This window comes from Denticeps clupeoides, unplaced genomic scaffold (assembly GCF_900700375.1).
Source record: "Denticeps clupeoides unplaced genomic scaffold, fDenClu1.1, whole genome shotgun sequence".
In the NCBI taxonomy this organism is placed as follows: domain Eukaryota; kingdom Metazoa; phylum Chordata; class Actinopteri; order Clupeiformes; family Denticipitidae; genus Denticeps; species Denticeps clupeoides.
The window spans coordinates 1,126,825-1,148,514 of record NW_021629784.1 but is presented as its reverse complement, the minus strand read 5'-3'; the positions used below and the strand labels follow the sequence as shown (position 1 = coordinate 1,148,514).

The window sequence follows — 21,690 nt, the reverse complement described above, 5'->3', positions numbered from 1 at the left end:
AGCCCGCATGGCAGAATGGGGAAATCGGTCCAGATGCGTGAAACCTACAGACTTTGTGGAATTCCAAGAAGAGTCGGTAGGCTCCATACTTCAGAATTACAGAACAGAATAACTCGCGATAGATTCGGTTTGTGTGCCGTGCTGTGAAAGCGCCTCACGGGCATCTCAGCAACTTCACCAGACGCGAGTCGTTCCCCCTCCCGTCACTTGGGGTTCACCGGAGTGCGGAACAACATTATCAAAAATCACATTAAACATTGATGAACGTAAATGCCACAAACTCCTGCGCCCGGTAATCTCGTTGTGTGTCCCGGAAAACCTCCAGTTTTTAACCACTAGGATAGTAATATAAAACAGGAATATAAAAAGTCACGTGACACGGCGAGAACAGCTCCGATGACGCGCGGATGCGTCGCATCAGCAATACTGACCGATGAAAAGATCTTCAAATTGCCCGGCTGGGGATATAAAAAAAAGCAGCACGAACCGCTGTGGCCTGTGACAGGACGACCTGGTGAAGCTTTTTTATTTTATTTTTTTTTACATTAGTTACACCGGCTTGTGTTGCGTTCCCGTGTCGGTCGTGGTACCAGGTACCGGTGTTGGCCCGATATTTACGGGCAGAAATGTGTGAAAGTAGGAAGGTTACCATGATTTCCATTTACAGGCCGCCCTCATCGCCACTAACTACACGAGTTTTTGCATTAAAACGATCATTTTTATGCCAGTAAAGCCTGTGGTCGACATCCCACAGGATATTTGTTAGGTTCTTATCCGCATCTGTCAGCAGTCGGAAGTCGGTTCAAGTCCTGCGACCAGAGCGGGCCAATCAGGGCAGCAGACAGACAGGGAATAACAATGGGCCCTCCGCGGAGAGATTTAAATAAAATATAAAAAAAAAAAAAAGAGAGAGAGAGAGAAGCAGAAGGCTAAGAAGAAAAAAAAAAAAATCAAGAAATGTGTTCCTCACAGATGCCACGGAGCTCTCAGCTCCTTCAGAGTAAACACGCCTGGCGCTGACAGGACTGGGCTCCGTTGGCAGAGGGCGGTGTTGCCAGGTCTGGTTTTTTGGGGGGGCAGAATTGGCAAATAAATAAATTCAGATCTGATTCTTCCTTCGCTGCTCAGTTTCTAATTGACTGGTGCCACTGTAGCACTGTCAATATGAGAGATGTGAGAAGATGTGAGAGACTTTTTGTAAAAAGGGTGGTAGTGGCCTAGTGGGTAACACACTCGCCTATGAACCAGAAGACCCAGGTTCAAATCCCACTTACTACCATTGTGTCCCTGAGCAAGACACTTAACCCTAAATTGCTCCAGGGGGGACTGTCCCTGTAACTACTGATTGTAAGTCGCTCTGGATAAGGGCGTCTGATAAATGCTGTAAATGTAAAAGTACGTCACTCCATATCCAGTTTGTTAAATTATTTGAACATCTGGCTGCATCTGCTATACAGTGTATGTAATGAATTACATTTATGAATGGAAAAAAAGCTGTGGCATCGACACGTTTACTTTGAATGGTGAATGATTTAGGCAACGGTTCATCAGAAAAGGAGATGACTCCACAAATAAGGAAATATAATCACACACAAGCAAAATAAAACCAATAAAATGACTTTCTGGAACCTCCTGTACCTTGTCCACAGGAAAAATGCCAACATCTGCCAGATCAGAAATTACAACAGATGTAGAGTCTCTGGTAATCTAGTGGGGAAAAAAAACAATAGCTATTTGTGCTGCAGCTGCACCTCTCAAAAGCACAACAAGCACTTGTTCATTTTTAGGCCTTGTGAAGGTTTCGAGTTAAACGACCAGGCCGGACGCGGACCTGGCAACACGGGAACATGCTGCACTTGCGCCAGGCGCTGCAGCGGAGACGGCGACAGTCCCCGTTTTGCAGCTATTGTGCAGCAGAGGGCATGCGAGGAGAGCAGCGCGGCAGCCCGGCCTGTCTGCCGCTCGCTGGGTCACGCCGAGGACGAGTCCCTCCCCTCCCCGGCCTGCGCCTCTCCTTCACGCGTCTGCCGCTGCAGCCGGAGGTCCCTCCCAGCACGCCGGCCTACATATCACAGCGCCTCGCTAGATGCTCCTGCGATGCGTCAGGCGTCTTTCTCCAGCGACTTCTCTCCTCCTCCTCCTCCTCCTCCTCGCCCTTTATTAGGCTGTACAAACGACTCGTAAACAGAAATGGTTTCTACGTCTGGCGTTCATTTCCTCTTTCCGCTTTGCGTCTTGGATGTAAAGATTGATGGGGTTTCATATAAACATTGGCGACACTAGGCAGCGCCACCTTGACGTTGTCCTTAACTCGGTCGCTTGCTTGCGCTAGGCGGCGAACAAGGGCGCCTTTCAGCGCGGCGTTAGGTGAAGGGGACGGCTTCAGCCATTCTGAATGGTAAACAAACTCCCTCTGGAGATTTGGAGAACGATACGACTTGGCATCGTTTTTTGTGAAACCCTGGCAGACGAGAGTGTGCGTCCGAGATCCGTTACATACATCATTGCTTTATTTCCAGGCACCACAAAGGTCAGTCCTGGAACTCGTCCGCTTTAATCCTCTCAGCGAGGCTCATATTTGCCATTATGTCCACAGTTCAATGCCGTGTTATTATCCTAGTGAATGGATTGTCCTCGCACTGAAGACGAAGAGCTAACTCTTGTCCGTGAAGGTTCCCTTTACAGACTCTCCGTACATTAGGAGAGGATTTGGAGAGGATTTTTGAAAGACTATAGTCTCACACCCCCTCACATCTAAAGACAAGCCGTAGAGTTGTCTAGACTGCGGCACTTGCAGGTATCACTATTCTTATGTGTCCCGTTGCTCAGCCAAGTTCGTATTCTTTAAATCTAGACTTACAATAATATCATACACCTTTGACATCGTTGTAACATCAGGACAACTAAAAAACGGAGCTTTTATTACCGCTGTACTCTAAACAACTGAGGTGATGGGAGTGCGGCACAACTTCAAGACGCTGTGCGTGAACATTGTCAAAGACCACTCAAGGACAGCCGGTGAGGTTGCAGACGGGGTAGAATGAGAATGTAGGAGACAGGAAGACGCTCAAAGGGGTGGGGACGTCCAATCGCAGAAGAGACAAAACCACACTGCCCACGCGTTCCCGTCATTTTCTTCACCCGCAGTTACTTTTCTTTTCACATCGTTTTTTTTAAAAATCTGATCATTGTGATTTGGTTTTGGTAGAGGGACGCACCGTTTCCTGTTTTAGACACCCAAATGGACCAGCTGGGGGCAAAAGATTGTGTAGATTATGTGTCGCTGACCATTAAAGCCTAATCACAATGACTTTTGCATTATGCATAGAGAACAATGGCTTTAGTCCAGACACGGTCCTGAGGGACATTGTTCTAATCACCGTCAGTTTGAAGGTGACTTTAAATCCGTTTGGAGCAAAAATGGACTAAAAAATGGCAGAAAAAAAAAAAACGCGCAGGTCTGCGTAGTCACCCAGTGACCCCGACGCCGCCTCTGTTCTACACGGTGGCGTGACGCCAGCGAGCTACAGCAACCAACAGGGGGCTGACAGCCGAGCCGCCCTCGCGCCGAGCGCGCCTGACCCGCTTTCACGCTCGCCCTCGGAGACCCAAGCAACCGAAACCCCCCGAGTTCGGGGCCCCCCATCCGACTTCTGCCAGCCCTGGTTAATCGGTGTGGCATTTGCATTGTGTCGGGCTGCGGTGCCTCGCCAATCGTGCGAACAGTTGCTCCGCGCAGCGAGCAGGTTTATCTAGGTCACAGCTGACATGAAAGCGCGTCGTGAGCGCAGACATTTTAATCACGCCACGCTAGCCCTCTTTTAAATGCCACACTTTTAATAAACCTCCACAGGAAGAGGCTCTCGGTTCGCACCCTCCCCGTCCGCTTTGATTTCGGCACATTTTGCAGTGCGGCCTCTGACGTACGGGGGTGGCGGCGGCATCAAACGGCGCCCGGCGCCGCTCTGATCTGCGTGGACCGGCCCGCATCCTCAGAGGGGCCTTTGACATTCCCCGCCGCGGCGGGACACTGGCCCGGAGGCGCACCAGAATTTTCCGGGGAGGTCGAAAGCGCCTCACGTTGCTTCCTTGATTAATTTATTCTCCTCCGTAATACTTTTGATTTCAAGCCCCGCCGAGGAGCTAATGTGGTTTTCCTTGCCATTACTTGGGAAGCAACTCTCTCTTCCATGCCTAAAAAGTACAGGTCATAACCAAAAGATCAATTTATCTAATTGCTGATTATTATCATCGGGACCTTTCCTAGAATTATCGAGGTTATTTAGAGCCGAGGTGTCCCAAGGGCCTCTTCTAGTGTTTCGAAAGAAGAATCCCCCGAAGAGGCGTTTGGCAATCGTACACCCTCCACACCTCAGCGGAAGGAGGCCGAGTAGAAGGCTTCAGCGGCGTTGGGCCGCAGCACCTTTGCTCCACCGCCCGGGTCTCGGCGTGCTCATTATCACTTGCCCGTGTGAGTGTGCTGTGGCGCACCGGCTGACCTTGGCTCAGAGGCCTGCCTGCTGGGGAGCGTATCTGGTTTCCACCCCACCTGTCCCGTTATTCCCAGGCTGGACGGGATTCTTCCGCCGGCAGCACTGGAAGCCACTGGGGTTTGGCCCGAATCACGTTCACCGAAGGACACGGACGCATTTCAGCTCAGTGATCGAGAAGAGCCTCGATGCATAGCAAGCAAGGCACAAATCAAGAAGACCTGGTTCTTTCAATAAACTAGTTTACAAGTGACAGCTACCTTGACCTGATTTGCTCGGCACAGGTATTAGCCATTTCTCTGATCTAAAACGGTTCACCTATGGTGGCGTCTGGTTTCTCTACAGAACCGTGGAAAACCCCAGGAATTTGAAAGTGGCATTAGACCAGTGAGCTGTTCACTTGAAATATGGATGCACAGGTCACAGGTTAGGATCACAAAGATTTTTTATTATCTTGAACTGTCCAGGCACATGTAATACGTTGGCGTATTTGGGAATTGGGAATGTTCAACTAGTGCTGAGATGGCTTTTTGTAATGTCCACTGACGGTGCTATGATTGATGAAGAAATAAAATCAAGGGGAACACAGGAAGGAGGATGGAGAAAGGGTTTGAATTAAATGTCTTGGGGAAAAAATGTGTTTGGGAGCCCAGTTTGTGTGTAATAGCGAAGGAATATCAGACGGATTTTAGAACATTGTGGACTGAAACAACCTTGAAACTGGCAACACTGGTTTTCGCTTGCAACATTGATGGGATCAGGTTTAAATTTTCCAGAATGAGGAAGTGAGAGCTTTGGGCTTTGTTATAAAATATGTTTATGAATACATCATTAAAGTTCTTTCTTTTGTGTTTCAGACATAAAGCCACACCAGCAGAAAGGGGCGGGGTGAATCTGTTTATTACTGCATGAAGACACTCTCGATGTGACATTAGTGAAAATGCCCCAAGCGCTATGTCTATAATAGTGCCTTGAAAATAGGCCTCATTATCTTTGTCCATCACTATTATTCCAGCTTTGTCCACATCAACTTCCACAAAGGCGTTTAATACGAGAAGAAGGGGTGCTGGATGAGCTGACAATAACTCTGGCACTCATTCAGGACCACTTCTAGATGTAGATGATGGCCCAGTCGGTGAAAGAAGACTGGTTCTCACCCTTCTACACAGGTTCGGCAGGGAGCCTGTTAGGGTCGGCCCAAAGCCCATTTGCATGGACAGGATTAGCCTTGTACTGTACTACTTTCAGCTCCAGCTAAAGCCCCTGAGACGGGTTACCTGTGCCAAGATCACAGGAGAGCGTGCCAGGCCTGCAGACTGTGTGCCACATTACCGCAGGCCTGTGAGGGAGTATTAGAATTATAAGTGCTTACCCCACATGGGTCTCTGCGGTGAAATATCCAACAGGAGAAGTGCTTTAACATCAGCATAATTTTACAAATGCAAATAAATAAATAAATAAATAAAACTTCACAAGATACTTTCAGAAATGCTTAAAACAAATGTAATGGACTGGTTTCGAAGTGAAATCTGATAACATAAAATTTGATTAAAAAAGCAAGGGTGAGCCCAAATCTCGGGCCTGTACATTATATTAATACTGATGGCTTGCCACACACATTCCAATAAACACATAAACACACCTGCTGCAAAGGCATGTATTTATTGCAGCTGTCGGAGTTCATTTGTTTGTCAATTAATTAATAAAGTTAACGCAGAGCATTCATATGAACATTCTCTCTATGGGTGGTTCCAATGGACGAACCAGATGAACTGGAAAAAAGTTAGTGCATCATTAACTTTATCAACAGCCCCTACATCTGCGTGTTTGTCTATAGTGTACACGGCCGTTCAAAAGTTATTTTCAAATGTTCATGTTGTAAATGGCTATGGTTATTAATGATTATTAGAAAAATCTTTTGCAATGAGCTGAGTAACTGCCGCAATAGAAAATGTGGATTCATTCATTATTTCTTTTTCAAATGATCATTTCTTATTCATATACGAATACTTTCAATGCAAGCTAATTTTTCAAGGAAAACATGATTTGCCCCAAACTTTTAAAACGTGTATACGTACAAAAAAATTATTAAAAAAACCCACTGTGTTACAGAGCCATCATGGCAAGCAAACAAAATGCCTTAGTCCAACAAAGTGAGGTTCTTACGTTCACTTCCAATTAAAAATTAAGAACACAAATAAAAAAAGCTTTCATAATTGGGTTCACACAGAGCTTGTACTGAAAAGTTGCTGAACTGGAGATAATCTGATTGGCACTTCCACTCAAAGCCCCTCTACTGTTTGGAGATTAGAGTCTGAACCCACCTGGTCTCCTCGGTGGTGACATTTCACAATGCTGTCCCAAGTATCTTTACAAGCCCGTACACTGTCAGCTCCTGTTAAGATCTTAACCCGGAGACAAAAACAAAAGCAGATTAACAGACACTGATATGCAGCAGGAGAATGCACACGGATTAGGGGTGATTTGTAAATTCACTTTCACATGCGTCCCTTCAGATCACAACCATCAGAGAAGATGCAGGAAGTGACAGGTGCATTTACTGGGCCCACAGCCGACAGCAAAGGTGCAATACTGCAGTAGATGATTATCACAATCATTGAGATACAAATACACACACACACACACACACACAAACACACACTCTATTTTTAAAGTTATTCCCATGCAAAATGCCACCTCTCAACATTTCTTCAAAAACAAGGTGTATTTAAATGAATTTAAAGTGTATTCACAGGGAACCTTAAGCAGAGACTGGGCGACTTCCTTATGGTGCTATAACGATCGCTCTTCACGGAGGACAGTGGTCACAGCGGTTGAACTTCCACCAAAAGTTAGCAATCAGAAAAACACTATCTTTAAATGGGCTGTGTTTTTATTGGATTACAGCAGACATCAACAGTTTTATTTTTAGAAAATGATAAGCAGGACCTTCGTAATAGGTACAGTTTTTGAATACATATATATGTTTTTATATTGACGTGTGGACAAATGACAATAGCAGAAGATTTACACAGACAGGATTCATATGTTACCAGGTTTTGTTCCTATGGTCAGAGCTGGACTAGCACTACGTCTATAAAGCCAATATTTTAAAGTAGTTAATGATGTGTATTTGTACGACAGGATGAATGCACAATAGAAGGATAAGACGGTTGTATAGGCAGCATTTTTCTGGATTGTACGATTTTTGAGATTACCATGTAATGGTTTTACTGGATGCAGTTCAGATGATCCACAAAATGTCACTCGGTCACAGGAACGTGATCACAGCAAAAGCAGCGATGAAGTGTCCAGAAAACACAAGAGCACCTCCATACAGCCATGAATCTGACTTGGTTCAAAGGAAAATCCATCTGATGAGCGAGAACTGCAACGGAAGTTCAGCTTGGTAGGACCGACTGATGTACTGCCACCGGTTGGTGGTTCACGGTGTCTCATTACAAAAATGTAGGACATGTCACCGTAGAGATGGACTGGAGCAAAAACGGGTAGAGCTACGGCTCCCATTATAAAACGTAACAAAATTCACCCAAAATTTTATACAAATCTTTAGCAATACAGAAAAAATATATTTACAAGAACCCTTTTTTAAAGTGTAATAATGCAGCAGATCCACCTTTGGCACTCTGCGATCACCACCTGGCCAGTGCTTCAGGCACAACTCTCAGTGCTTAGACCCTGCTTCCAATTTCACATAAACTCGCAATGTTTCTTTTGGCAACCCCTTGAGCGTTGCTTACATCCCCTTAACGTTGTGGAAACATTGTTCGCAAGCTGAGATGACAAGAATGCACAAGCGATATCATTGGTTCCAAAGAGAAATAAGGAAAAAAAAAATAAACGCAATCCAACCTCTGTCCTCTTCCTTTCTTTCTTTCTTTTCTGTGCAAATGACAACAGCGACAATTATCACCTGCAATGGGGAGAAATAGTGCAGTCATTAAAATGTTCACAATTGGAATCACACATTCACATGCTCCCTGATAATCCCCAACGAGAAATTGCTTCCCGTGCCAATAACCAGAGTTTAAAGTGCCTAAGCGTAATTGGTTACTAGGAGATATTAGGCGGTTACAGAGTAGCCTGATTAGACTTGGTAAGTGGAATATTCCCTACAAACATGGGTTTAATTCTTCAAACTGTTGCTTTAGGAAGAATTGTAAATATGAAGTTACAATCTAAATGTCTAACTCTTCTATAATCTTAAGTGTTCCTGCACTGATGTGTAGGAGTGGCATAATAAACTTATGGTTATGCAACGTCTGCTACGTTGCTAGAATCTAATCTTGTCGGTTTTTGATGCATGCCTGACAAGTAGGTGCGATGCTAATTCCGAAATGAAACAAATTCTCTGTGTACCCCCTGCCCACTCAGGGTTCAGGGTAGACTATAGAAGTAATCAATTTTAAAATAACCATTGTATGCTGTTCTAACCGGTTACTAATTTGATTAAAGGGTTTGGAACACTGCCCAACGGTGTAGTACTGTAATGAAGTGTAATGTAGTCATCTAGCTCTTTGTGGTGGTATTGTGGATCCCTGAGTGTCTGGACTGTCTCTGTAACTACTGATTGTAAGTCAGGGTGTCTGCTAAAGGCCATAAATGTAAATGTAGTAAAATAACGGTCACAAATATCTGCCAACAATTCAAAGCACCATGTTATCTGTCATTTTGTGTTTAATATCTAGATTTATTGGAAACTGCCTTTCGTATGATGTACTAAAGTAAATCAGTGGTGTCATAGCAAGATTAATTACTACAGCCATCTAATGTGAACTATGAGAATTAGACCTATGAACTGCATTTCATTAAACTGTTGGATTGAAGAGAAAGAAAACGCGCATTCTTGGTGAGTATCTATATTATAGCTTAACTTACCCATGCTGCTTTATAGGGTTTTCTCGTCACCTAATCAGTGTCTGAGACCAGCTCTTGACTTCTTCCTCCAATATTCCTTCCCACAGGTTCTGCCGCCCAGTTCCCGCAGTCTTCTCTGCTGCCTCCATTTTGACAAACGTTTTTACTTATGTCTGACATATTCTGGATGATTTTATTGGCAAACCAATCCTTGATCTCTTGGCTGGGTTTGGCACAGTCTCGCAATCCCAAATTGTCCTCTACTCTGCTCGAATGAAATTCTTGGGAATATCTCAAAATGCTACCAGCGCTCTCCATACTCAACGGCAAGCCTTGGACGTTTAACCCACTACCGTGTGATTTACTGTTCAGTTCTGTCCAGCCTAAGTTTCCGCTCTTCAACGCCAGCCGGCTGTCTTTAAACCAGCGAACAATGTCAGTGCGAGACAGTCCAGTCTGACGTTCAAGTTGGTTGTACTCGTCCGGTGAAGGCCACCGTGTTTGTAAGAAAACCTCTTTAAGAAGACCAAGGGATTTGCCATCTAGATGCAATGGGGAAGTAGATGGTGCAACGATGGGACGAAGTGGACTTATACTTAGGTACCTTTGCTTGTGCCCTCCGTTAAGGGTAAGATGCTGCTGCTGCCTCTTCTCCATAGTCTCCATTCTCTTCGCACCCATTGAGTTTAGAAGCGCTTGTTCTAGATTGTCCCGTAATGCACGACGTTCATGAAACCAGCTCTCTATCTCTTCTCTGGACAATCTGGTTGCAGATACTAGGTTGTCCACTTCACTGTACATTGGAAAGCTGTTTCTCTGAAAGCTCTCCTCCAAGATCTTAAGCTGTTCCGTGGTCTTTCCCTTCACTCTCTCCAAAAGAGGAAACTGAGAAGGAACTTTCTTTGGCCTTTCCTTTGGCACTAAGTCAGCATTTAGGCTCATTGACCCATTGTGTGTCTGAAAACCCTGATCACTAAACCTGTTCTTGCCATCTTGGGATACCCCATTAACTTCTTTTCTGTCTAAAATATGGTTTTCAGCAGAGATGACTTTCTGATTCTCTGTTTGTTCCTTTGGCTGCTGATACTCCAATGGAAATGCAGGAACCGAAGGTAGTGCCTTAGTAATAGTTCGTGCAGTTTGAATGATTGTAGGTCGTTTCACCTGTGGTGCAACCATAGGAGGCACTACTGGTAACTTTAAGTCAGAAGGCAATAGAGTGAGCAGTTTGGACAGTTTGTCTTTGGAGACTTCTGGAGCAGAGGGTGTGTGACTCCTAATCTGAGGGACAACCGCAGATCGCTTTGTCTCAGTGGAGACTAACGGTCTTTCTTTGGGGTTTAATAGAGGGGGCAACATGGGTAATTTATCTTTAGTGCCTGAAAAGGGAAGTGCTGTATGTAGTTTTCCTCTGAGCGACACTATTGGGGTGGCAACGGGTCTTTTCATTTCTGAAGCAACATAAGGAGGAGCCATAGGTCTCTTGATTTCCAGAGGCACTGGCGGTGGTGCCATTTGAAGTCTGTCTTTTGGGGGAACAGGAGGAGGTGCCATGGGTAATTTCTCTTTGGGGTCATCTGTAGGAGGCATCAGAGGTCGTTTTGCTTCAGTAGGCATAGATGGCGTAGCCAAGGGTCGTTTTAGAGACTGCACATGGCTCACCGTTGTCACAGTAACAGAATTAGAAATTCGGCTGGCAGAAGTCAAGAGCAACTGGCTAGATGAAGTATGGCCATGGCCAGGAATCATCTCTGTGATTGGTGGGACGCTTTTAATTGGCTGGGAGGCTAGGACAGATGTAGGCAAAACAGTGAATGTGTGATGCACAGGTGGGATGGAGCCATTGAACATCTTTTTCCTGGCTTCCTCCACCTCTTCTGGTGACCAGGTGATGCCTTGCTTCAGCCTCTGGGTGGTGAACCATACTTTGATCTGCTCCTCTGGGTGCTTGGAAGCTGCAGTCAGCCAAGACAGCTCTGCGTGAGTAGGGTAGGGGAATTTGTTAAAGGATGTGATGAGGATGCTATTACTGTCCAGCAAGGGGTTATACTTGGTGGTGTTCAAGGGAACAGCAATTTTTGGTACAGAACTGAAATTGGGGGGGTCGCTGAAGCAATGGCATAACGTGGGAAAGTCCCTGTAGTACCATTGGATCAGGAATAATTACCATGCCATTTACATTTATTGCGGTGATCTGATTTTCAAAGCGGTTTCCCAAATCAATTCCATCCCCAAATGCGTCCTCTGTGTTTTGCTTTTCATTTCTTTCTGTGCGTAAGGGGAACATAGGATGTCTGGGATTCTTGTCTTCATTTAGATCAGTAGATATGTCTTCTCCCTCTATTGTCTGTTCAAGGATGGTCTGGTTGTTTGATTTAATTCTTTTGAATTTAAAGTTGCCCACACCAGGATGATGCAGCTCGTTGTGCTCTGAAAGGGAATCAAACTTTTTAGTACTGAAATTGCACACGGCGCACAAGTAAAGGGGGTTGAGTATGACATTGGGGTGAGTGGAGTCCACGTGTCCTTTGAAAGTGCTTAGGTTCTGGGTGGAAAATGAGCAGTATTTACAAGCATAGCCCCCCTGATTCTGCTTCTGGGGCTTCAATTCTTTTCCCTCATCTGCCTCCTTCTTCTCCTTTGGCTTGCAGCTCTGATCTTCAGTGGCGTCACTTGCCGATGGACAGTCTTGGCTTGCGAAGGCTTGTGAAGAGGAGTCCTGCGGAGGTTCTTCAGCAGGGACTTCAAATGGTTTTAGGCCGTCCTCTTCCAGTGTTTCGCTGACAAGACGGATCATGCAAGGCGTGGACGTTTTCCTTCGGCTGGACATGGCTGCTTGAGGCCGTGAAGGTTTATTCCACAAGGAAGGTGAGATATGGGGTATTTCCAGGAGAGATATACACCAGCTGCTAGGCTTAGACAGGAACCTACTGCTGCTCGGAAGTCCTCAGCCTGCCCTGGAGTCTCTTGCTGACTGGAAACGTCAGCTCCAGTGGGGGACTTCATGAGAATTCATTACAGACAGCAGTGACCTAGAGAAAGGAGAACACGAAAAAATTACTCGTTTAAGTCAAAACAGCTAATTCTGTTGTATTTCACCTTCAATTATGGCTGCAACTCATGGCATTCAACAGGCATTCAAACACAGAAACCAAAGACTCATCTCAGGCATCTCAGAATGTTGTGAAGGAATGTAAAACATTATTCAATATTATACAATTTGTAAAGGTCATTGAGTTTGTTAGGAAGGAGTGCAGACATTCCGTATTGCAAGCCAACACAACCCAGCTCAAGATTTATTAACAAAGTGTAAAGTTTGAGTTTCATGTAAGCCAGATGAAGAAAAAATGTGGCCATGGGAGAGGGATACAGAACAAAGTAAAAAATCTGGCAGCTAAAATCTGTTTCTCAATAAAAAAAATTAAAAAATATCCAGTGAAATCACGAAGCCAGGAGGTGGCACGATGATCCACCAACTGGGATCATAACACTGCTGCTGAGACTCAACAGTCACTTTATTGGATGATATCACAGTCCATTACCTTTTTAACAGACCTAAAACTATAATAAACATGAAAACTATTCAATATTTGCATATTAATGCATATTTTTCTGCTCAAATAAAAACTGAATAAAAACACATTCATATAGATATATTTCCATTTTTCATATAATGTTATAAACAATAACAATAATAAATGACGTCAGTGAAAGTCAGCAGTCGCTGAAACGCCTTTTGAAGGAACAAAAGTATCAGACACAATATGCTGAATTCAAAATGCTGTTTAAAATGATAAACCATTTTAATATCAATCTCTTTGGGCACACCCTCCATTAAATTAAACAGATCGTCTGTCTTCCTATTAAAACATAGAAAAAAAATTAAGCCTGGCTTCATTTCCATGTTGTTGTTATGGCAACAGCAGAGACAGCGAGGTACCCTTCTGTTACCTCGCCGCTGCATATTAACGATTTCTTCTCGCAGGTACTAATTAGGCAAGGCTGGCCGCGGTCGAGCGGAGCCAAGGCGAGTCGTGGTGGCGGCGGGGCCTCCACAGACCTGTCGGAACGATCCGTTCTGGCTGATCCGTGATGCGCACGGGGGCAGGCCTAGCTGCGGTGACAGGACTCGGCTGATAAAACATGCATGAGCCTTCGTCTCGTGTCCTCGACTCACTCCGAGCCCCAGTTAGGCTTGAAGGGGAGTCGAGTCGGCCTCAGATCCAGAGCCCAGATATGTTCGCTCACACTGGCCTGACGGAAGACACATCCCGCTTCATCAAAGAAGCTGTTTAAAAAAGGAACGCCCACTATAGAAGCACAGCCAGCTCGCACCGAAAATTTCTGGTAGGAGGACATCCCTAGACAACCAATACTAGGGTCATAAAACAGACAACATAAAATGCCCAGAACCACTGCATGGCTTCCAAATACATATTTATATCCTGACCATAGGGGAAAAAGAAACGGGCAGGGAAAATTAATCTAGGCTGACGGCCTGAAGGAAATAATTGCATGTTAATGATATTTCCACACTATTACAGTTACTTTCTTATCAAAAGCTGTTGAGTAGCTTACCATTTCAGAAAAAGCTTTTGAGGGGAAAAAAAAAAAAAAAACATTATGGGTTTGATGATAGGCTAAACCTCATCCCTTTCTCCTTAAACTCTTAGTAACAAGCTGCTAGGCTCCTGACGGGAGTAAAGAGAGAGACTGAATCCCCTATTATAAAAGCAGTTCATCTCAATGGGATGGCTGAATCTGAATGAGCGTGGAATTAATTTAAATCTCATCAAACCACCCTCTAATACCTTATCTGTTCTGCATGGAGACAACAGACGTAATCGCATTAGGCCCTCTTTAGTGTTTCGTAAGGCTCCTGAGCTTCCAGTGCTGAGACTGTTTCCTTCTAAGGGAGAGAAGCCGAGAAGGGAGCTATGCGGCGTGAGGTTTTCGTTGGCCGATTTGAGACACGCTAGCGGAAACCATTCTAAACCGGTAAAAGAAATGCAAAAAAAAAAGCCCAATATATGGACGGGACTGGAGCGTTGGGCGAAAATAATACCGCACGTCCTCCCAATGTAAATTTGGCGCGTAGCTGAGGGGGTCTAGTGTTCGCCGAAGTTGATTAGGGAGGCATTCGAGCTTCCCTCGACTGCGGCGCACATCAAAACCAGCTTTGATTAAATCAGTTTCAACTTAAAGGCAGATTCGGGTCCAGGCTCCTGAGGAGAAAACGTCCTCAAGCCAAAAAGGAACCGCGGCGCGCTAACGAGTTGCCATGGCAACCGCCAAACGACAGGTACGATTTGTTACGTTTCCTCGCAGGTGCTTTGATGACAAACGGCAAGCTCCCACAGGTCCTTCAAAGTCGAGGCATTTAAAAAATCTTCACAAACACTGCGTTATACCAACAGGGAGCAATATCAATCTAGCCTCCCAAAAGCATCTCAAACTTTACACGTTTTATGCGTTCATCAAAAGAAAAACGGCGCGCAGAGACGGTTTCCCGCGACTATAGCTTAAAAAAAAAAAAAAAAAACTTTCCCTTTGAAACCCCCCCAAAGTGTAAAAACCAAGAAAGCCCCCTGCAGCACAAATCCAGAACATCCCCCCGTCCCGGTAAGCAAGGAGCGGGGATTTAGGCACCATTCCGGCACCTGTGAAATTAAAAAAAAAAAAAAAAGGACATGGGCCGGGCGTGACAACCGGAGGGACCCCCGCTCGGAGCGTCCAGCCGAGCGGCCCGCCATCTTGTCTGTAAAGCTGCGCGCGTTAAAAGACGTTTACTTCACCACGTCAGCCGAGCAGGGGAAAAGTTTGGCTGCACATCCTGTACTGCTTGTTTAAGCTCTGATCTGGAAAATGCCAATTCCCCCCCCCCCACCCACCCACCCCTCCAGTCTTCCCCTCCTAACACCCCAGCAGACAAAGAAACCACTGATCCATCGGCGTTGTGGTGAAAGCGGCTGGTGGCGGAGAGGCTAAACAATGACCAAGAAAGAAACGAAAATATAGTTTTTACTTTTAGCCTCACACACACACACACACACACACACACACAATGTGCTTGCCACTGATGACCAGCAAGAAAAAGGCTAAGACAACAAACACTGGGACCTCACACACACACACACACACATACACAACACGGTGCACGAAAAGGAGAAACTAGGATCTGGTCCGGTGGAAAAAGCGGCGTGGAAGACCGCGGCGCTGGAAATGGACGTGTGTGGAGGACGGATGGACTCGGGCGGCCTGTCTGTTAAATCAATCTGCGCGGCAGCCAGCTGCTTTCCTCGCTGCATGTGGGCATGTCCAGCAGGAACAGAATCCTGCGGCGTGGACTCCCCGTGGCTTTCATCCCGGAGAGTTAAGAAGCGCAAGTCCTACTGGCGAGCGGTGGAGAGAGAGGGGACGAGAGGGGGATAAATTAAATACGGAGAGAGAGAGAGAGGGGAACTGGCAGGCAGCTGGAGAAACTGGAGAAGGGCTCGGAGCTGGTTGCCATACTGTACGACTGTAACCAGTTCTGATGCGGTTGTGGGGAGGTGGGGTTAGAAAAATAAGAGGGAGATAAAGAAAGCCACGTCTCCGTCATCGCTCACGCAGTTCAGCACAGGGAAAAAAGATCCGCGGTCCGCGGCGCTGCGGCGCTACTCTGCTCCCGCCGAACGCGGTGGAGACGAGCGCCATGCAAGCTGCAGGCCCAGCAGCCCAAAAGGTGAAAAGTGACGTCTCGTTACGCGCACAACAACTAACGAAGAATCCACGTAGCGCGCTCACCGGCAAAAGATCTACGGGGGGCTTATTTAATCCCCACCGCCCGTCCCCGTCTCAGCTCCGCTTTTACGCTTAACGAAACGGCGCGCCGAACGTGGCCGGTGTCCACAGTCCCGCCTCGCCGCGCTCCAGTTGTGCCACGCGGAGAGGCCTTCTCCGTTAAAGCGCGCCGCCGCCAGCGAGGCGAGGAAGTACTCGTCCTTCGCGGAGTAAAAGGGGAAATGTTGTTTACTCGCAGGGAACAGTCGGGGCGAGCGAGGAATGCGTGCGGTAAAAAACCAACAAACCACCTGGTGTTGCGCGTGGCTGACGGCACTATTTTAAGTTGGCAGAGTTCGCGCTGCAAGATAAACGATTAGAAGCGGCCTGCGCGGCCTGGGCTTGCCGTCGGGGTTAAGACGCGGGCCTGCCGGAACCGATGTTCCGCCGACGGAGCAAGAACAGGAACAGGTGGGCGACGGAACTCTTCCCGGCACTCCGGGGGCCGCCGTCTTCCTGCCATAGAAAGTCAAGCCCGCTCCGCGCCGGATCGGAGACCAAGTCGGCGTCCTGCGATGGCGGCACCCGGCGCAGCACAAACACGGGCCTCGCCGCTGCGCCAGCGCCGGAATCGGAGGGGCGGGCGGGGCGGAATTCGCTGCGCCTTAACGTTAAGCGGGGAGGAATTCCGACGAGGTCCAAGCACAATATTGACCCGTGTGGAAAAGCGCTCTCCCAACGCCGGCGCGGAGAATGGGAGTTAATGTGCAGCAGATTTTCGGGGGCGTGGACCGGCAGTAAGAACAAGCGGCGCTGACCTCGGGGGTCAACTTCTTAAACGCCGCGGGAAGGCCGCCTCTCACCTCGTTCTCTTTTTTTACCCCGGGGCGGCCGAGCGGTGGGCTTGTCTGAGGGCCGTGCTCCAGAGAAGGGGGCCCTCGAAATGGATTAAATCCGATTCATCCACGGCGAGAAGCGGCGTCGACGCGTCACGTGGCAGCGAATCGATTAAACGCTCACGCACCATCCAAACAAGAGTCTCTCACAGGGACATCAGCACAATTTACGGTGCGGCGAAATCGGTAAACCCGTAAAACGTGGCAGTACCTGAGACGAAGTAACCAACTTACACAGTTCCACGGCAACTTTCGGTCTGGGGTTACATCTGTCACCCCCTCGCTGCCATTTCAGCGGGCGCCGGGTCCGGAACAATCCGAGCGCATCTCCGGAGGCGGGGCGAAGTCGCCGGCTGACGGTCCCCGCGCTGACCCGTGCCCGATCCCGACTATGGATTTTGGGGGAAGAGTGTGGTCGAGAGCTGTGTACTCACTGCACTTCCGCAGAAGGGAGGGGCTTCCCTGGGGGAAGGCCTCCCGTTTCGCTCCAGTTCCAGGCTTGTTCGCTCGCTCGCTCACTCGCTCTCCGCCCCGCCCCTCCCCTCGCTGGTGTCTGGTCCAGCGGCACTCTGGGTCGCCTCCTCTGGAATCTGAGACAAGACAAGAATGTCAGTGGTGCTGAGGTGAGGCGGGGGGGGGGTTCGTTTAGAGTGGGGTGGTGGTGGTGGGGGGGGGGCACGGAGAGAGGAGAGAAAGGCCCTGAAACCGCTTTTGTGTTTGCCGAAAAAATAGAAGGTTGTTACCTAGGAAACCTGTGGTAGAAGAGAAAGGGGCTGTACAAATTTGGGAAGGTTATTTGAATGACAAGCACCACCTGTGATGCAGCCCAGTGCTCCGCCGCACCTCACTCCTCCTGATCGCTTTACCGTATTAATACCCCTGCGCCATAGAGTAAAGCACTGCCAAGTACTGACTCCACGTACGGCGCAGAAAAGGTGGAAAACGTTTAATTTATTGCGTTTTCGGCGCGGTATAAATAGCGCTAGAACTTTTCGTAGTGGCTACATGCGGACTAAAACGGCTTTTCGCTTCTTCTGCGTTCAGTCGTGACCGCAAAATTCGGTGGTTTGGTCACCAACAAACCAAATTTGGTGCCACGCCGGGAGCCGGCGAAGCGGGCTAGCTGCAGACCGGAGTCGGCTCTGTGGCGACGGCGGCGGCGTTGCCAGGCGGAATACGGGCCTCGCAACACCGGGCGGAAGCCGTCCTCGCCAACCACTCCAGCCGTTTATGACAGATGTGCCGCGAGCGGAGCTACGTGGTGAGCGGCACCCCGTTCTAAGATGGGTTCCCTTTGGCAAGGACGTTCTCACACTTCACAAGCAACCTTCTCGCAATTACAGGTCCCCGCCTCGCTCACACATTCGTTGCCGAATCTCCGGGAGGGGCGTGGTAATAAGATAGCTATACCACGGTTATTCACGACCATGTAATTCAGATGCCTAGCGGGAAAGGAAGTGGCCCCGTAATCGGAACGTTGCCGGTTCGAATCTCGAAGCCCCCCAGGGGACGGGTTAAATGAAGAGGACATTTCTCTGTGTGCACTGGGCGCTGTGCTGTGTCACACGTGACAACTTTCACTTTCAGCTCATTCTAATTACTGCATTGTTTGCAACCACAAAGTCACATGGCCACTAAATAACCAAATTAAGAAAAACTATTTTGGCACAATACTGCAGGCGAAAGTGGCCTAGTGAGTAAGACACTCGCCTACGAAACCAGAAGAGCACAAAGTCCCAGGTTCAAACCCCACTTACTACCACTGTGTCCCTGAGCAAGACACTTAACCCCGAGTGTCTCCGGGGGGGGACTGTCCCTGTCGCTACTGACTGTGAGTCGCTCTGGATAAGTGCATCTAGTGAATGTAAATGAATATTAAAAGTTCAATTGTGGAATGGTTACAATAATCCTGCCCAACCCTAACCGTACCTGACCGTGTGTACACATCTACAGAAACGTCACGTGTTCGTAGCATCGTCAGGACCTAAAACACACACAATCTTCGGCTGAATACTGAATATCGTGGGTTTTTTTTTACCCCCCAGCGCACGTTAGGAACCAAGTTATGAAATAGAATTTACATATTGTTAATCAACACATTCAAATTATGCAAATGGATCTCAAGAGTACAACACACACACACGCACAAAAAAAAAAATCTGCACTACTCTTCAAGTTTGCATGTGCTGAGGACATTTTCCTAGATAGTTGACCAAATCTAAAGCTGCCCAGCTGACACTCTAGGCCATGGAACATTGGATATTGAAGCCATTCCTCCGCGGTTACAAAGGCCTCGTTTCTTTCCAAGCTCCTATGGCAAAACTGCAATACTTAATGGGACTGGTATTTTTTTATTATTTTTTTTTTGTGTGTGTGTTCCAGTTCACAATTAAACAAATGCCCATTAGCTTCTAAACAGAAACCAAGAGGAAACAGGTGGAAAGGAACCAAGCTGGGGTCTGGCGAGCACATTTACTGTGCGAGCTCCATTCTGTGCTGTTTGGGAGCACGTTGTTTGTATTTGCACCACATGACTTGCACATTTTGGCAAAAACTGGCGCCTCTGCACAACGGCTCTCTGGTGCTCGTGGAAAACGGCAAATGATGCAATCAGGCAATTCAAATGAGATGCAGACGAATGAATTCCTCGAGTTGGAACCGAACGTCACACTCCACCCCCCCAAAAAACCTCCCCGGCGCTTTCTTTGGTGGAATTCTGAGCAGCATTCGGTGTTTTTTCCCCCGTCATGCTGGTACGCAGCCAACGCCAATGCAGCAAGACGGGTTTTACCACAGCCATGTCTTCATTTTTGGCCAAAAACCACCAACTCACAGTCCGCGTTGCTCCCTGTCGACTTCGTACAGCAAGGTCGGCCCCAGTGACGTAAGAAAGCGGGCCGTAGTCGTCCAGAGCGACGTCTCTACCCCCCGCCGTGACATCACACTTCATGACTCACCGCGAATAACAGCGATGACATGTTCCCACATCACAGACGACTGTGACACGCGGAGACAAACTGTGCCATGACACGGTCCATATCCAACCGCAGCAATATTACTAATCGCATTACTTTTCATTTACATAACTAAATAAACACTTTATTAATGCCAAGGGGACGTGCATAACCCATGTAGAGTGAATTATATCATCTTAAAAGCACAAACAGTCCCTGACTGTCGCCCAGAACAATCCCTCCTTAAAAAAATGATTATTATTTGTCTAGACCGGTTTAATGGCTAATGCGTAAGAGATCCAAACTCGGCGGGATTAAGGCCGATTATGGCATTCAGCAGATTACACGTCCTTTCTGGGTGGGAGGCTGGTAAGGGGGCTCTCATGCCCCCCTGCTGTCGCGAACAGACTGTGGTCGGCACGGGCTCAGGATCAAACCTCTAAACGTGGACCGTGGGCATCTCAGCACCTCCTGGGCTGGGGTAGCACACTCGCCTATGAACCAGAAGACCCGGGTTCAAACCCCACTTAGTACCATTGTGTCCCTGAGCAGGACACTAAACCCTGAGTGTCTCCAGGGGGGGGACTGTCCCTGTAAATACAGACTGTAAATCGCTCTGGATAAGGGCGTCTGCTAAATGCCGTAAATGTAAATGTCGCCTAACTTTGGTAAAAAAGTAGTAAGGCCGGGCTCGCTGTACTTTATATAAATATATAGAATGTTGAGTTGTTGTCCAGGGTTCGGGGCTCCGAGGGGAACGGAGACAGAAATGAAAGTGCGCGGTAAACACGCCGTAATAAGGCTGCTGTTACCTGGCGCAACTTTTCTCTTTTTTTTTCGGGGGTTAGCAGGCGAGCTAGCGGGAGGCTACGCCGCGACCCGGGCGTCCCTGCGGCCGATAACCGGGGGAGTAGAAGCCCGCAATTCGTCCACACGCGTGTGTAATACTGCTTTTTTTTTTTTTTTTTTAAAGTGTCGGTGCGGCCGCGGCGGGAAGCGAACGGAGCTGCCCCGCCGCCGCGCTCGTTTTGACGGGGAGCGGAGGGCGCCGCGGCGACCGCAACTTCGGACTCTTCCCCCCCCACGCAAGAGACACACACGCCGGAGGAAATAAAACACCCCGCCGGGCCGCAGCAGACGGGACGGGGAAGCGCGAAAAACTCATTCTTACCTGCTCCGCTCCGGGGTTCGGGCGAGAGGACCAGGGGAGGAAAAAAGAGAGAAACAACCCGACCGAGATTTATTTCCGACGGGCAGCGGCGGGCTCCGGGCTTCGCTCGGACACGCCAGAAATAAGGAAGGAAAGAAAAAAGAAAAGAAAACCAAAAAAACCCAAAACAGCCGCTAATCCCGGAGATCCCGGCGGAGCCTACGGGCGACAGCGGAGGCAGAAGAAAGTCGTCCTGCGTGGGAGATCCACGGCGAGACCCACGTGACGTTTTACGTCACGGCGTATTTGCATACGGCACCAGAAGTATTTTCATTCAAGCGTCGGGGAGTCGCGGCTTATTCATAAATCCCCCACCCCACGACTCGCCGCCCGCCGGCGCCACGATAACCCGGCCTGCTGCCTTTCGTTCGGGCTTTTATTCATTCCGTCGTGCGCCGGGGAGAGAAATGTTTCACGCCGATGACGGTGAAGGTCTCGGTTTTTTTTTTTCTCGTGAATAAACACAGAAAAACACATTTCTTCGTATGTGAACGACAGGG

General features: G+C 47.9%; 1 protein-coding gene across 1 annotated transcript; it reads right to left on the bottom strand.

Moving 5' to 3' along the window:
* Window positions 1–7,361: 7,361 nt before the first annotated feature.
* On the bottom strand, window positions 7,362–21,409 carry LOC114774250 (zinc fingers and homeoboxes protein 2-like). The gene is given in 5 exon segments (XM_028966191.1): window positions 7,362–8,424; window positions 9,390–11,471; window positions 11,473–12,400; window positions 17,261–17,616; window positions 21,152–21,409. Coding segments are annotated over 2 exon segments (2,778 nt in total). The 5' UTR covers window positions 12,199–12,400; window positions 17,261–17,616; window positions 21,152–21,409; the 3' UTR covers window positions 7,362–8,424; window positions 9,390–9,419.
* Window positions 21,410–21,690: the final 281 nt, after the last annotated feature.